The following is a 16,818-nucleotide window of genomic DNA, read 5'->3' as shown; positions in this document are numbered from 1 at the left end:
TTACCTCAGCAGCTTCAACCTGCTGCTTGATGATGGATGGGTCAATGCCTGGGCTTTCCAAGTCATGGACAATATCCTGGGTATCTTTGATGGTGGTTAGAAGAGCTGCCATGTCATACCAGAACTTCTCTGCTAATTCAAGGACGTCAAGGAATTTAATTTCTCGCTCTTCAGCTCGAGCTCTGATGTCCTCCCAGAAGAATACCATTTGATCCAGTTTGTCCTGGATTTCTGAGGAGGTAAACAGATGTGAATGGGACTTCTCTATGTATCTGAAATCAGTCTCATCAAAAATTCCATCTAATTTGACATTCTCAATGAAACTATCTTTTAAAATAGCTCTAAAATTTGTAACTGATTTTTTTTCTGCCTTAGCTTTATTTCTATTAGTTCTGTTAGCACTTTTTGCTTATGTGAATCTTCCACATAAGGGGATCACAGATGTAATCTTTTAAACTTCTAACATAAAGGTACTGGTAAGATAAAAAATTTTAGCTTGCAAAAGAGCTGAGATGAGAACTCTTCTTCGCTGTATTCTGTGTTGAACTCTGTCCCTACATTTCCCAAAGAAAGTGTTATAAGAGGTAGTTATGTTCTATCCACCATTGATACTGTAACTTACTCACATTAGGGGTTAAAAGGAGCATTTGTTTCCAAGCCTGGGAATCTAGCTACCAATTGTAATCTTGTTTCAATGGGAAAATGTGTTTTGAATTCTAAATGACTTCCAAATGACTTTCAAGAATACTCATTTGCCAATATGTGGGAACTGTTACATTCAACAAAATACATCTAATATAATACTATAGATAATAACCATAGCCTGGAATTAATATAACTGACTTTGTTTGAAGATAATTAGATTATGGTTACAGCTGTGGTTCAGCAAGTGCCTGTCTAGCAAGTTTGAGGCCTTGAGTTCAACCCCAACAACACTGACCAAAAAAAAAAAAAAATTAGCTCCAGCAAACACCTTTTGCAGCCAGATCCTTGTCCGCTCCCAGAGATCGCCCAATGAGCTCTTCTCCACGGCGCTTTAGGGCCTCAAAGGATGGCTGCAGTTTTTCTAGTTCCATGGTGGCACTCTTATTGTCACTGATGCATTCTCTAATCTTGTCTACTTCAGCAGGGATCAGGGGTGGCATACGCAGGCGAGAGGAAAGGTTCTCCAGGGTCTCCAACATGGGCTCGATTTTATCATGAAACTAAATAAAGTTGGAACATTAGCCAGCACAGTAATACTTTATCACATGCTTTAGAGAAACATTAGGGTTTAAGAATAAGGTATAAAGCCACTACTGTTTAGGATAGATAGTGCAGTGCTTAGCCTAGCCCAATAGCTTTTAAGTGTTGCGTTTGGCTAAAACAAAATTTGGGACTTACTATAGAACGCTGGGCAATTTGGAAAAAAAAAAAGGTAGTTTTTTAAGAGTCAAAAGATAGTAAGTAGTATGCAAAACATCAATTTGAATCACTAATGTTGTCACAATGGTTCTTCTATTCCAATTAATATGACGAGAAAGGGACAAGACTATGAAACTGGTGAGAGTCAGTATGTCAACATCTCAGATGATAGTTGCATGCAACAGACTAGACCAACAAGTTAGATGCCCACCACAAACTGTGTAAATAGATGGGGAACTTAATATGCCACATGACTTGGGAGTTTGAAAGGCTGGGCAGGGAAGGTGATTCAGTGGTAGAGTGTTTGCCTCACATGCATGATGAGGCCCTGGGATCGATCCCTCAACACCACATAAACAGAAAAAGCTGGAAGTGGTGCTGTGGCTCAAGTGGTGGAGTGCTAGCCTTGAGATGAAGAGCTCAGGGACAACACCCAGACCCAGAGTTCAAGCTCCATGATTGACCAAAAAAAAAAAGTATAATGGCATGCAATTGAACAACCCACTGTAAGGAACAATGGGAGTGAAATGCTGGCATGACAAAAAGTAATTAAGGTCAAATCTAACCTTATTCTAAAAGAAAAATTACCTTTCCAATTTTCTGGCACATTGAGTAACCTGAGTATAATTATAAAATTCTCATTTATAATCTGATGTCGGTAAGTTTGCTTCCTTATAACACTATTGGTTAATGTCAGTAATAAGGCTTATCAATTTTCATTGTCAAACAGGAAAAAAAAAAATCTTAAAACAAAATCACTTCCCACCACTCCCTCACTTCTAGATTCCACCCCTAATGAAACTATCATATAAACTCCACTAATCAAATTTATTCTAGGGAAATTTCCATAGAGGGAATGCCCTCAATTTTCATTCTTTATAAATATATCCTAATAGCAATGGGGCTGGGTACCTTACCTCTGTAATCTGCAATGGTGGGCGCGGTCAACACAACAATGAAATGTGACGATGTGGGGAGGACAGGAGCAGGCAGCAACAACACAAAGTAACACATTCCACAATGTGAGTGAGAGATGGGAAGGGAGGGAAGTGAAGGTAAAAACTTGAGTAAGTACAAATATTAACCAAGAATACTGACTAAACAAAGGACTATAATACCCAGACATGACAAAAAGTACCACTAACAATTATTTATTAGTTGAAAAATATGTAGTTACATGCTTCAATCTCCACGACTGGTGGTTTATGCTTCTGGTCTTTGGCTTACTTCTCCCTACTGAAGCATCTTTCTCTAAACTGGTTGCTTTTTAAGCAAGAAAAATTGTGTAGTCATTCTAAATCTTAAAAATAATAGGCCCAAGCTGAACACCAGTAGCACATACCTGTAATCCTATCTACTCAGGAGGCTGAGACCTGAGCAATGTGGTTGAAAGCCAGCCCAAGTAGGAATGTCTGTGAGACTCTTATCTCTACTTAACCATAGCCAGAAGTGAAGCTGTGGCAAGTGGTAGAGTGTCAGCTTTGAGCAAAAAAGCCCATGGTTAGCACCCTGGCCCTGAGTTCAAGCCCTATGACTGGCACAAAAACAAAAACACATCAATCAAATGAAAGTAATAGATTTAAAAGAAATTTGATTATTGTTGAGATAATCACTGCTTTTGGATCTACAAGTCTCCATCTACTAATTGAGAGACAAATTACACATAGTAGCCAAGATACATTTTATTCTCCATAAAATTTTCCACAGTCTATCACTGTGCTTCCTCCACTATCAATAATGTACTATTATAGTCTTGACACTCCTCTGTACAGACCCACACCAGACACACAGACCTGTTGTTTAGACTAGGGTAATTTGAAAGTTGTAAGAATGTAAGACAAACATATACCTGAGCAGATTGGGAAACAGCCTCATCCAGAGCCAGGGCCCGCTGGCGCACCTCTTCTTTTATTTGGGCATACATATTTTCTGCTTTCTGGTATTTTTCCTCTACCATTTTCCCTTCTTCAGGGTTTAATTCCTTTAGTTGTGGGCCTATCTTTAGTAGCTTATCAATATGAGGTTTGTGCTCAGCAATGGATTCCCTTAATTGCTACAGAAAGAAATATGGATTAATGAGTGAGGTCGAGGGTATAGCTTAGCGGAAGAGCACAAAGTTAGCATGCTTAAGGCCCAGGTTTAGATTTCTAGCACCACACACACAAAAAAAATCAAACACACAAAAAGAGTATTTTCTGTACAAGTTCACTTTGATCAGAGCTAATATCAACTTTGAGAGAGAAAAACAAAACAAAACCTAGATTGTTAAAAAAAAAAACAAAACCATCAAGTCCTAGCATTTTATTACTTATGTGCAAACAAAAAAACTCCTAAGTCTTGGGCTCCCATGTTAACTAATTCTCTTAATTTTCAAAAGCCACTTTTAGATGTCCCATCACCCTCAAAATCTTCTTGGACATACCTTCTTTCTCTCTCTTTCTCTGTTCTCTACCATCCATGTCATACCAGTCAACCCCATCTCTTCTGTACATACAAATACTTCTATGAACTATATTTTAATTTACATGGTTTAATACTGTTCCACTACCCAGATTGAGACATCAAACAGGATGTTTTGACTAGAAACCCTTTTGGCAATCCAACCACTCTTCACTTTTGTGCAACTTCCAGGACATATCCCTTACTTAAAGGAAAACAGGACTAGTTATAAGCACAGTCAACATAAAAAAAAAAAAAAAAACAAAAAAAACCCACTGTCAGTGGTTATTAGTATTAGTGAAAATATCTATGCATTTCCTTTTCATCAAATTACATTCAGCAAACATTTTCTGATAATTTCTTCACAACTTGTACTTCAGGTGCTTCACCAACTGGAAAGGTCCAACCACACCTAACTCTAACACTCAAAAATGTATAAAATTTCCTAGATTCTTTTTTAGTATTTTTTTTAATAGTACTAGGAGTTAAGTTCATGGCCTGTATACACTAGTAGGCATATGCTCTACAACTGAGCAACACTCCCAGTCCTAGTTAATTCTTCCTTTATTTTTGTAATACACTTGTGTAATTACATTCATTAATTCATATTAAATAATGAAGGAAACAATTTGTACTTTTGTAAAAAGAAAAAATAATTTTATAGCATGAAACTTAGTAGTAGGCATCAGTAGTATATTAATGTGTTCTTTTTGAATAAATTCCAGGTTATTTTCATTCTACAACAAAATTAAAGTTGGTATGCTCCTTACCCTCATTTCTTCTTGCTGTTGTCTGAGTTGTTCATGATCAATAGCTGGAGGAGGTAACTGTGCTATTAGTGCTCGAGTTTCCTCAATCCAAGGGCTGAGCTCTTCAAAAGTTTCCCAAAACTGGTTTACCAAGACCTGTGCTCGCTCCAATCGGGCATAACGCTCTGAATTGAGCAGGCTAATGTCTTCATATTGCTGTATTAGACATTCTGTCTTTTCCTATGAGTCCAAGTAAAAATATAATGAACACTTCTTTTAAGAAAAAAACAGCATATATATTAAAAATTAGATATCTATATGAACAAATACTAAATTTCTAGCAAATATGGGCTAATCTAGTAAGTATAGAAGTGATTTTTTCTTCTTTAAATTCAAAATTTAGTATTTTTCCTATATTTATATAAAAACTATAAAGTGCAGTACTAAAATAGCACAAGCACCAAAAATTAACTTATTAGCAGTGATACATAACAATAAGCACTACTATAACAGATCATTGCTATAATAAAGTTATAGCATCTCAAAAGCTATGATAGAGTACTAATGAAAAATAAGTCTCCCACAACTAGCATTTAAGTGTTTAAGGTGAGTAGTGAATTTATTAAAATTCCTTAACCATATGCTTTCTTTTCTTTTCTTTTTTTTTTTTTTTGGGTCCGGTCATGGGGCCTGAACTTTGGGCCTGGGCGCTGTCCCTCAGCTCTTCAGCTCAAGGCTAGCGCTCTACCACTTGAGCCATAGCTCCACTTCCGGCTTTTTTCTTTTTGCTTATGTGGTGCTAGGGAATCGAACCCAGGGCCTCATGCATGCAAGGCAAGCGCTCTACCACTGAGCTACCTTCCCAGCCCCTGCTTTATTTTCTTGAATCAGGTCTTGCTATGTTCTATAGGCCTGGACCTGTGGTGATCCTCCTGTCTCAGCCTTCTGAGTGCTGGGATTATAGGTGTATATGATCTTTCTTGGCATTAACTGTATTGTTAATAATAAACAAACAAAACTAGTATAAAAATTATCTTGCCCAATCTTTTAGAAAGCAGGTAATATCTTTATGGTAGAAGAAATTAGTAACTGCATATGATTCTGAAAAGTTTATTATAAATAATTTTTAAAAAAAATCTGTCAAAGCTCACTCTTCTAGACCAAAGAAGCAATTCCTGTCATAATGATGATGGGCTCACAATGTATTTCATATTACATAGCATTGCTGTTTAGGCATTTGTGAATACAAGGCCATGATCTAAAGTCTCTAGGACATATAAACATCAGTAATAAGAAAGTTCAAGAACCAGGCACTGGTGGCTCACACCTGTAATCCTAGCTACTTAAGAGGCTGAGATCTGAGGATCGTGGTACAAAGCCAGCCCGGGCAGGAAAGTCCATGAGACTCTTATCTCCAATTAACCATCAGAAAACCAGAAGTGGCATTGTGGCTCAAGTGGTAGAGCGCTTGCATTGAGCTGAAGAGCTTAGGGACTGCAACAGGCCCAGAGTTCAGGCCCCATGACCAAAAAAAAAAAAAAAAGTCCAAGGAAAAACACTTGAAAACATTACTTTGTAACAGTACTCAATTTACCATGTTTAAGTGAGTAATAACTGTAATTCACCTGTAATACAGCTTTCTGCTCTTCTCCACAAGTGCCAAAGATTTCACCACGGTGACTGAAGAGTTCATCCATTGAATCTTTATGACGAATGATATCAATAGAGAAAGCCTTTGAAAAGTAAACAATAGTTAAGTCAAGAAGTAAGTTACAGGGTGTTGGTGGCTCATGCCTATAATCCTAGTTACACAGGAGGCTGAGATCTAAAGTTCACAGTTTGAAGTACCCTAGGCAGAAAAGTCCTTAAGCCTCATCTCTAACCAACCAGCAAAAAGCTGGAATGGAGCTCAAGGAGTAGAGTGCTAACCTTGAGCAAAAAAGCTCAGGGATAGCACCCAGGCCCTGAGTTCAAGCCCCAGGAGACAGACAGACGGACTGATGGACGGACGGACAGACACACAGACACACATTCACAAAAAAAGAGGGGGGAGGGGAGGGAAGTAAAAGGATCCTGAGTCTGCGTTAATGAAAGGTAAAGCACAAAATTTAATACTCTGCTTATCCAAAATCTTTAATGCTTATCCTTTAACTTACAGAAACATGTTTCCTTCTGAAAATCATTCAGGAAACTGTTATTCTTTCCTGGATCCCTGGACCAAATTACATTTTTCACAAAGCCAAAAAACCCCCCAAAACTAAATACATCATCCTTCACAAGAAAAAAACAAAAGCAAACAACAAAATCCCAAACTTTTCTTTACCATACTCACCAACCAAATACATAGAAAAGCTATCTTCAAGACACTGTAAGCTATTGATAAATCTACTACTTGAGGACACTTCAGGGGGTGCTCTGGTGTTTCATCCTTACCTTTTGTACCTGAAGCTGAGCTGTGGTCTGGTCCTGTTCAAGGCGAATTGGCCCTAAGGCCATCAGCTTTCGTTTTGTTTCTGCAACCCAAGCTAGTTCTGCATCAGCAGCTTGCTCATACTAAAAAACATAATGAGAAAAAATTAACAAGTTACATACAGCCAAGGTCTCCTTCCTAGAACTGCAATTTATCTAACACAGTAAGGCCTGGATTGTCAGTAATAGTTTATATTTCATAAAATTAAAGCAGAAGAATTTCCTAAGAATCACAAGTCAAGATACAAATTAGAGCTGATCATATTTCCACTCTTTTAAAAGCAGTTCTAGGGGCTGGGAAGGTGGCTCAGTAGTAGAGCGCTTGCCTTGCATGCATGAGGCCCTGGGTTTGATTCCTCAGCACCACATAAGCAAAAAGAAAAAAGCTGGAAGTGGCGCTGTGGCTCAAGTGGTAGAATGCTAGCCTTGAGCTGAAGAGCTGAGGAACAGCACCCAGGCCAAGTTCAGGCCCCACAACCTGACTGCCCCCCCCAAAAAAAATAAAAGAATAAATAAAAAAAAATAAAAGCAGTTCTAGAATCTAGCAGGTAGGTCTACAGCTAGAAACAACAGAAACTGACATCTTAAAAAAAAATATGCCTTTTATCAGATGTTTTTGTAATTTTCTGCCAACATTTTTCCTACCTCAACACCGAGCAGTTTTGTTTTGTTTTGCCAGTTCTGGGGCCTGGGCAAGTAATAGTTTTAGATGTTTAAATATGAACTTAAAATTGCAGAGGACAGATAAGTAAAGTTAACTTTAAGTATTCACTTGTAGCTGAAGAAGTGTAAGACCCCAAAAAAACACCAGATCTTTAAATGGTTACGCAATAATAAAACCCCAAAATATGATCTATATGAATGCTGGTCATGAAGCTCCCTCAATCTTTTATCTTGTTGTCAACCTATGCTAATATAGTTTTAGTACTACTTATCAGAAACAGAAGTGTTTGCAATGTTAGTTTTTTGGATTTTGAAATACTTATAGATACAACTTTATTGGTTTAGCATTGTTAACCTTGAATATTTGAAATGTTCCAACATTCTGAACTTTTTTTTTTGGTCAGTCATGGGGCTTGATCTCTGGGCCTGAGTGCTGTCCCTCAGCTCTTCAGCTCAAGGCTAGCATGCCACCACTTGAGCCATAGCACCATTTCTGGTTTTTCTGGTGGTTTATTGGAGATAAAAGTTTCATGGCTTTTCCAGCCCAGGCTGGCTTTGAACCGCAATTCTCAGATCTCACAGCCTCCTGAGTAGCTAGGATTACAGGCATGAGCCTGGGCACTGTCCCTGAACTTCTATTGCTCAAAGCTAGCACTCTACTACTTGAGCCACAATGCCACTTTCGGCATTTTCTGTTTATGTGGTACTGAGGAATTGAACCCAGGGCTTCATGCATGCTAGGCAAGCACTCTATCACTAAGCGATAATCCCAGCCCCTAAGTTTTAGATGAAGAGAAAATTTTCTCCCTAAGCACAATAAGTTGTATATTGAAATATCAGGCCAAGCTTAGAGATAACCCTAAAGATACATTGGGGATACATATGGGGGGTGAGGGATGGTCTTGGGAGTCAGAAAAAACTTTTGCATAATTCATAAAGCATTTGCTGCTGGGTACTAGTGGCTCATGCCTGAAATTCTAGCTACTTAGGAGGCTGAGATTTAAGGATCCTAGTTCAAAGCCAGCCCAAGCAGAAAAGTCCCCATGAGACTTCTATATCCAATTAACCACTTAGGAAGTGGAGCTGTGGCTCAAAGTGGTAGAGTGCTAGCCTTGAGCAAAAGAGCTCAGGGACAGATTCCATGGTCCTGAGTTCAAGCCTCACAACCAACAACAACAAAAAGCATTTGCTTATCATTATGAATCCACGGAGTCATGCTATTATGCTTGTAATTCAGCACTCAGGAGGTTGAGGGAACAGGATTTTGAGTTTGAGGCCAGCCTGGGCTATGTAGGGAAACTGTCTTAAAAAAAAAAAAAGAGGAAGAGGGGATATTCAGCTACAGACTAAAGCAGATAACTTTCCTCCAGAAGCAGGAAGGAAAAAAGATCAAGGGAAATATGATACCTATGTTTACCGAGAGAAGTTTCTATTTTGGATGCCTGGTATTTTGGTTTGCATATTTGATAGTAATTATAGTTCTTAGTTCCATCCCCTCTTTCATCTAATGTTAAGACAGTTGATTATTTCAAACTAAGATTATGATGCACTGAACTTTTTAGGTTCTATCAGCACTGGTCAAATCCTTAAGGAAAGACCTCACATTGTTGCTGAGTTTTTGTCTATTCAAAGTGCCTAAGTATATTGGGTCAAATCTGAATCCATTCTCACAAACTTCTACCCAATTGTTTTCCATCACTGAAATGTTTGTTGCATCATTATTAATGCTGATTTCATTACTGCTCTTCCTGAGCCTGTATATATGCAGGTCATAGTACTGTACCTCACAGATCTATCTTCACTGTCCAAAATATTAGGGCTGAGGTATTATAAACATTACCTGTTGGGATCTCTGAATAGCAGCATCAATTTCATCCACTCTTTGTCCAACAGTGTCACTGACCAGTTTATACTGCTCGTTGGCATCAGACACAAGTTTATCCAGCCCTTCTCTGGCTCTCCATGGCACCAGTTCTAGGAGAGCACGGCTCACCTCATTTACTGTGTCCAATACTAGCCTGTGCTCCATGACCTCCTTCTTCAATTCCTAAGGAGGGAAAAAAGTTTTCAGGCCATATCTTGCTAAATAAAGAACATTAGCAGCTGTACTGGGTAGAAAGTGCTCTCTCTTCTACACATCCCAGCAGGGTACCGACCTCCTTCCTTCAGTTTTTTTTTTTTTCCTTTTTTCAGATTTTTCAATTATTTTGAAGCCTGACTTTCAGGATTAGCTCTTGCTTACTTATAACTTTCTAGAATACCTGAGCCAGACTGTGGGTAAAACAATGAGCCTTTCTTCTTTTCCTTTATCTTAACAGAATTGAAAAGCAATGTTTTAATCATGGGCATTTAAACTAATACCTATACAATATTTCTGTGCATCTAGACCTGCACTAGATCCTGCAGGAGAATCAAATATGAAGACTGCAAAGCAGTCTTTAGAGAATGAATCGTGAAGATTAATTGTAAAATGCTACACAACAAGCAAACTTCCTAGGGATATAAGATTTAACTTCTTTCCTCTTTAGGCAACAAGTGTAATAGACACACACACTTATCTTAATGTCAGATTTTGTTGTTTGTTAATATACAAGACAAGAGGTAGGCAGAAGTTTTTGGTTTAGATTTAAGATAAAGGTGATAAAATTCGGGCAAAAATAAAACCTATTATTTTTTTCTTTTTACAGTATGAAATGACAGCTCACCTTCTGTCTTTGCTGAAACTGGGGTATCTGCTCCCCTGTGGGAGATTGTTCTCCACTGGCTGCCAGCTCCTCCTCCACCTCCCTCAGCCACCCAGTCAGTTCCTCATATGTAGACTGGAACTTGGTGGCCAGCTGTCGTGCTTGCTCTAAAGTTCTGAGGGCCTTGGAGCTGGCAACTGTGATGTCTGTGTAGCGGGTCTTTATACCATCTAGTTTCTCTTGGATAAGTAACACCTCTTCACCTATAGAGAAAAGTATATAATTATTAATATTTAAGAGATCTGAGAATGAAGGTGTTCCTCCAATGAATGCCCTATGTTCAAATAGAGCTTAAATTTCATTTCTCCCTATGATTATGAATTTACCTATCATCTCCTACTAAGGGATATAAATCTTCAACTTGATAAAAGAAACCACTTTGAGTTTAAGGTCTAAGTTGGGCTGCAGGTGTTTCTAGATAGTCCCAGCACTTTGCAGTTACTGCTAGCATTTGACCTACTGATAGGCAGGAAGAATCATTTATCTTTAATTATATATGAGACAAATAAGTATAATGGTTTTCAAAAGATTTTGCCTATAAGCACATGGAAATAAAATCAGTGAACACTGACCTTTTATATATGAAAGAGAAATGGCTAGTGCTGGCTAGTGCAAGACGCTTATTTCCCTGGATATATAACTGTCTTTGAAACAAAAAAGATCTAAGAGACCCACTTTTCAAAGTACCTGTAGTTTGTTTTAGAAGAGCCTGACCGTTTTTAATAGCTTGATCTACATTCTTCTTTCTATTAACAATCTCTTCATTTAGAGCCTAAAAGGAAAGAATATTGTCAGTTCCACAACAAAGAAGTAAAATCTGTAAAGAACTAAACAGATAAGTACCTATTTAAAATCATATATTTGATTTCTTTAGCATCTCCTTGATTATCTATTATTCAAAATAAAATAGGATGTTTTTAGACATACTTTCATTCTAAGAATAGATTTGAGATTAAATTAGGTTTATTAATCTATCAGTACCAAGCCTGAACATAAAAAAGGTATAAGTGAAATTCACCAATAAGGTCTACATCTAAAAGAGTAACACCTAGTGCAAGTGGCTCATGCCTGTAATCCTGGCTATTTGGAGGCTGGGTTCTGAGGATTGTGGTTCAAAACCAGCCTACTCAAGAAAGTCAGTGGGACTCTTATCTCCAATTAACCACCAGAACACCGGAAGTGGTGCTGTGGCTCAAGTGGTAGAGTGCTAGTCTTGAGCTGAAGAGCAGAGGGACAGTGCCAGACCCAGAGTTCAAGCCCCATGACTGACCAAAAAAAAAAAAAAAAAAAAGAGTAAGACAAAAAAATTCAACATAAGTCAATAAAAACACACTGACAAGATTCTGGCAAAAAATTCTCTATATTTGAAGTTTGCAAAGTAATACTGTGTTACTTTAAAAAATTACTTTGCCTATTTTTACTACCCTCAAAGAGATTTCATAAAAATACATTGCAAGCTGGGCACTGGTGATTCAACTCAGTAATCCTAGCTACTCAGGAGACTGAGATCTGAGGATTGTAGTTCAAAACCAGTGTGGACAGAGAAGTTCAACAGACTCATCTCCAATTAACCAGAAAAATAGCTTGGCTGGAGATGTGGTTCATGTGCATAAAGCACCAGCCATGAGCAAAAAATCCAAGTGAATGTACGAGGCATTGAGTTCAAGCTGTATCCCTAGCTAAAAATAAGGAAAGAAAGGCAGAGCAAGGGGCAAGGTACTTAACTAGCAAGTTTAAAGCCTTGAGTCCAATCTCTAGTACTGATGGAAAACATGGAAATAGGCATATTCTTCTATTAGGAAGACATAGGGTGGGCTGGGAATGTGGCTTAGTGGTAGAGTGCTTGCCTAGCATGTATGAAGCCCTGGGTTCAGTTCCTGAGTACCACATAAACAGAAAAAGCCAGAAGTACTGTGGCTCAAGTGGTAGAGTGCTATCCTTCAGCAAAAGAAGCACAAGGACAGTGCCCAGGCCCTGAGTTCAAGCCCCAGGACTAGCCAAAAACAAAACCAAACAAAAAATACATAGGGTAGGTTCCAATAGTTCATGTCTATAATCCTAATTAGGATTATATTTCAGGATTAAAGTCCAAGGCTAGACTGAGCAGAAAAGTTGTTAGACTCTATCTACAAAATAATCAGCATAAAAGCAGAACTGGAGGTGTAGCTTAAATGTAGAACACCAGCTAAGCAAGCAATATTTTAAAAGTTATAACTGCATGATCAAATCGTAGGCACTAGTGAAGAGTATTCTCAAATACATTCTCTTCCATAAATCTGCTGAAATGGAATCCTAGTATTCTATTACCTGATGATGTACACCATGATCTGGAGATGAAATGGGACCTGACAATACCTTTTATCACCTTCTAGAATTATTCAGTTCATCAAGCACTAGAATTTTCACCTAAAAAAAGATTAGTACTGCCAGGTGCCTGTGACTCATGCCTATAATCTTAGCTACTCAGGAGGCTGAGATCTGAGGATTGTGATTAGCCTGGGCAGGAAAATCCATGAGACTCTTATCTCCAATTAACCACCAGAAAACTAGAAGTAGCATTGTGGCTCAAGTGGTAGAGCACTAGCCTTGAGCAGAAAACTCAGAAACAGTGCCCAGGCCCTGAGTTCAAGCCTCAGGATGGACAAAAAAAAAAAAAAAAGGATTAGTATTTAACACCAAATGAACCACTAAACTACATACATACACATAAAATAAAAAGTGTTTGGAATGAAAAAGAAAGAAAATAAAAAAGAAATGAAAAGAAGAGAAATACATCAAAATGACAAAATAAAACTTAGTAACATAACCAATAAGAATGGAAAACACAAATACCAGGTGGTCAGCATGCTGTTTCTGCAGGACTTCCTGTCTGTAATCCTTTACGAACACTGAACTGAGCTTGTCCTCAACCTCAGCCAGCCAGTTGAGCACCTCCACCTCATCTTCCCCAAACAGTCTAGCATTGCACAATGCTTGTTCAAACAGGGCTGCCTTCCGACAGCACCGGTCTTGAATCTCACTGTATCGAGCCTGCAATGAGTCTAGCTTTTCTGACAATATACCCTGCTCTGCAGGACATGTCAGAGAGGAGAGAGACTGCCCAATATTGACTGCCTGGTGCACATCTGTTGCATGGTTTTCTATTTCTTCCTTCAGAGCCTGGAAATCCAGATGGAAAAAATAAATAGCAGAAATAAAATAAATGAAAGGCAAACATAAAACAATGAATAACAAATGATATTACAAATTAAAAGATTCATCTACTATAGGGTAAAAATAACATAAAAAGTGGAGTAAAAGCCGTTCTATTTCACTGATGGTAGCCTATTAGTCAATTTCTACTTTTACCTCAATGACGTGGGTATTTCAATAGCTGACTCTGTTTTAAATTAAACTTAAAAACAAAACCCAGGTACCAGTGGCTCATGCCTATAATCCTAGCTTTTCAAGAGGCTGAGATCTGCCTATCATGGTTCAAAGCCAGCCCATGCAGGGAAGTCCATGAAACTCATCTCTAATTACCTACCAAAAAGCCAGAAATAGAGCCATGGCTTAAGTGGTAGAGCACTACCCATGAACAAAAGAAACTCAGGGACAGTGCCCAGCCCTGAATTCAGGCCCCAAGACTGGTACAATAAATAAATGAATAAATACCCATAAAATATATCTTCTAGAATGTTGCAGGCGGTTCTTAAGTTCTAGGATTTCTACTTCCATTTCTGTGCTTTGTTAACCACAATTCCCTCCTACCTTGTGTCGAATGATCTGCTGCTGTATTTTGGCAGTCTGAGTGCCAACAGGTTCTGAGTTAGCAAGCTTTTTCTCTGTGACAGATAAGAAGTCAGAAATAGGTTCAGTTGTCTCATGGAATTGTTTGGCCAGGACCAGGATATCTTCCAGCTGTTTTTGCCTACATAAATATATAAAACAAACTGCTTAAGCACAAAGTTACATTATGACTCATACTAGTATCAGATATAATTTAAGTCTTTACTAGGTGTAGTTTAAATACTAGTAGTAAACAGATGATACATTAGGAAGCACTTTGCTGTTGCAAAGGTTTCAAAAGCTATTACTTTATTCTGATCTGGTTCTAACTATGCTCAGGGACAGCACCCAAGCTCTGAGTTTAACCTCCAAGATCTGACAGAAAATATTACAGAACAGACATAGTTTACCTAATATAGAGTGAGGAGAAGAGTAGAAACTAAGAAACAGATTAGAGTCAAATGCAAGATGTCTTTGAAGGCTGAGTTAAAACATTTACATTTCATTTATACTCAACAAGGAGACATGAAATACATGTGAGCAATGATCAAAGGTATACTTGAAAAGAGTTGATCCATCCATAGCCCAAGGATGAGACAAGGTCAAGTAGTAAGAAAGGGATTAGTTAGGCAGGAACCTCAAATAGCTCAAGTAGGAGCTCCTAAGTCATGAGCTGAGGTAGGGAGTGGAAATCAGAAAAAAGGATACACAATAAAGACGATCTCTTTAGAAGTTAAAACGACAGAATTTAGCATCTGGATACATGTGGATATAAAATGGAGGTACCATTTACTGGATGCTAAAGGTATCATTAATAGAAATGGACACTAAAAGGGAAAAATGGTGCAAAATTAAATTATTTCAGTTTTGTTTCTTTTACTATTATAGGCAAATCAGACTTTGTAACTAGATGAGAAATAAGCAAACTAGGGGGCCCAAGATGGCAATTGAACAGTAGGGAAACACCACAACTCTCTCCAACCAAATAGTGAGCTCAAGTACCAAATAGTGAGTTCAAGTTCCAACGCTTGGTTTCCCCAATAGACCGACAACAGCAAAAAGGTGAACATTCAAAGAAATACAAGATAAAAGAAAAGAAAAAACTTCAGAACCTACATAAAGATGAAAAAGCGTGAAGACCCTTCCCCCACCCCTTGCTGGCAGCTCGGCTCTGTGCCAAGCTGCTAGAACGGCCTGGCCTGCGGCCGCTGGAAACACCAAAGCCATAGCGGTCAGTAGAACACCAGCACAGAAGACTCCCATGGTGCTGATGCCAGTGCCAGTGCTGGACCCAGACCATGTAAACAGAGAAAACTCAGAGCTCAGAATCTGACTGAAGACCCTTCCCCTACCCCTTGCCGGCGGCATGGTTCCAAGTGGCCTTGCCTGTGGCCACCAGGGACTCCAGAGCCAGAGGGGTCTGTAGAAAGCCAGCGCAGAAAATGCCTACAGTGCTAGACTTGGACCGTGTAAACAGAGATCGTGAATTCCAGACCCAGAGGAACAGCGCCCAGGCCCAGAGTTCAGGCCCCATGACCGGACCCCCCCCCCCCCCAAAATAAAGTAAAATAAAATAAATATTAATGGACTCAATTCACCAATCAAAAAATGAACTGCAGATTGGATCAGAAAACAAGATCCAGGAGGAGGCTGCAATGCTTGATAAGAAATGTACTCATTATCTTGCCCATGTAATTGTAACCCCTCTGTACAGTGTGTTCACAAAAAATAAAAAATAAATAAATAAAAAAAAAAAACAAGATCCATCCATTTGTTGTCTTCAAGAGACCTATCTCATAGCCAAATACACAAACTGCAAGTGAAGGGATGGAGGAAGATCTACCATGCAAATGCTTCCCACAAGAAGGCAGAAGTTGCTGGGTGCTGGTGGCTCACACCTGGAATCCTAGCTACTCAGGAGGCTGAGAGCTGAGGATCATGGTTCAAAGCCAGCCCGAGCAGGAAACTCCGTAAAACTCTATCTCCAATAAACCATCAGAAAATGGGAAGTGGCGTTGTAGCTCAAGTGGTAGAGCGCTAGCTAGCCTTGAGCTGAAGAGCTGAGGGGACAGTGCTCAGGCCCAGAGTTCAAGCCCCATGACTGACAAAAAAAAAAAAAAAAAAAAAGAAGGCCGCAGGAGTTGCCATCCTGATATCTGAAAAAATAAACTTTGCATTAAAACCAATACAAAAAGACCAAAAAAGACATTACATATTAATACAGGGAACAATCCAAGAAGAGGATATCACCATTATCAATTTTTATTCTCCAAACATTGGTGCACCCAAATACATTGGGCAAATACTCTCAGATATACAGGAAAAAAAATAGATACAAATACAATAATACTAGGAGACTTTTTTTTTTGGGTCCGGTCATGGGGCCTGAACTCTGGGCCTGGGCGCTGTCCCTCAGCTCTTCAGCTCAAGGCTAGCGCTCCACCACTTGAGCCACAGCACCACTTCCGGTTTTTTCTTTTTGCTTATGTGGTGCTGAGGAATCGAACCCAGGGCCTCAGGCATGCAAGGCAAGCGCTCTACCACTGAGCTACCTTCCCAGCCCCAGTACTAAGAGACTTTAA

At 38.9% G+C, this 16,818-nt stretch overlaps 1 protein-coding gene across 11 annotated transcripts in view; it reads right to left on the bottom strand.

Moving 5' to 3' along the window:
* Macf1 (microtubule actin crosslinking factor 1) overlaps window positions 1-16,818 on the bottom strand; it is a 364,069-nt gene that overhangs the window by 44,690 nt on the left and 302,561 nt on the right. For all 11 annotated transcript variants that reach the window (XM_042674998.1, XM_042674983.1, XM_042675025.1 and 8 more), the window contains 12 exons: window positions 14,219-14,378; window positions 13,301-13,627; window positions 11,156-11,240; window positions 10,430-10,671; window positions 9,565-9,771; window positions 7,026-7,145; window positions 6,218-6,325; window positions 4,614-4,832; window positions 3,254-3,457; window positions 2,322-2,330; window positions 974-1,205; window positions 5-231 (listed from right to left, as the gene is read on the bottom strand). In XM_042674998.1, coding sequence (XP_042530932.1) covers window positions 5-231; window positions 974-1,205; window positions 2,322-2,330; window positions 3,254-3,457; window positions 4,614-4,832; window positions 6,218-6,325; window positions 7,026-7,145; window positions 9,565-9,771; window positions 10,430-10,671; window positions 11,156-11,240; window positions 13,301-13,627; window positions 14,219-14,378 — 2,140 coding nt within the window. The remainder of the gene's footprint in view (window positions 1-4; window positions 232-973; window positions 1,206-2,321; window positions 2,331-3,253; window positions 3,458-4,613; window positions 4,833-6,217; window positions 6,326-7,025; window positions 7,146-9,564; window positions 9,772-10,429; window positions 10,672-11,155; window positions 11,241-13,300; window positions 13,628-14,218; window positions 14,379-16,818) is intronic.

Source organism: Dipodomys spectabilis, unplaced genomic scaffold (assembly GCF_019054845.1).
Source record: "Dipodomys spectabilis isolate Male_0828 unplaced genomic scaffold, ASM1905484v1 ptg000002l, whole genome shotgun sequence".
Taxonomy (NCBI): Eukaryota; Metazoa; Chordata; class Mammalia; order Rodentia; family Heteromyidae; genus Dipodomys; species Dipodomys spectabilis.
Note: the sequence above shows the minus strand (reverse complement) of the source record. Positions and strands in the feature narration are given on the sequence as shown.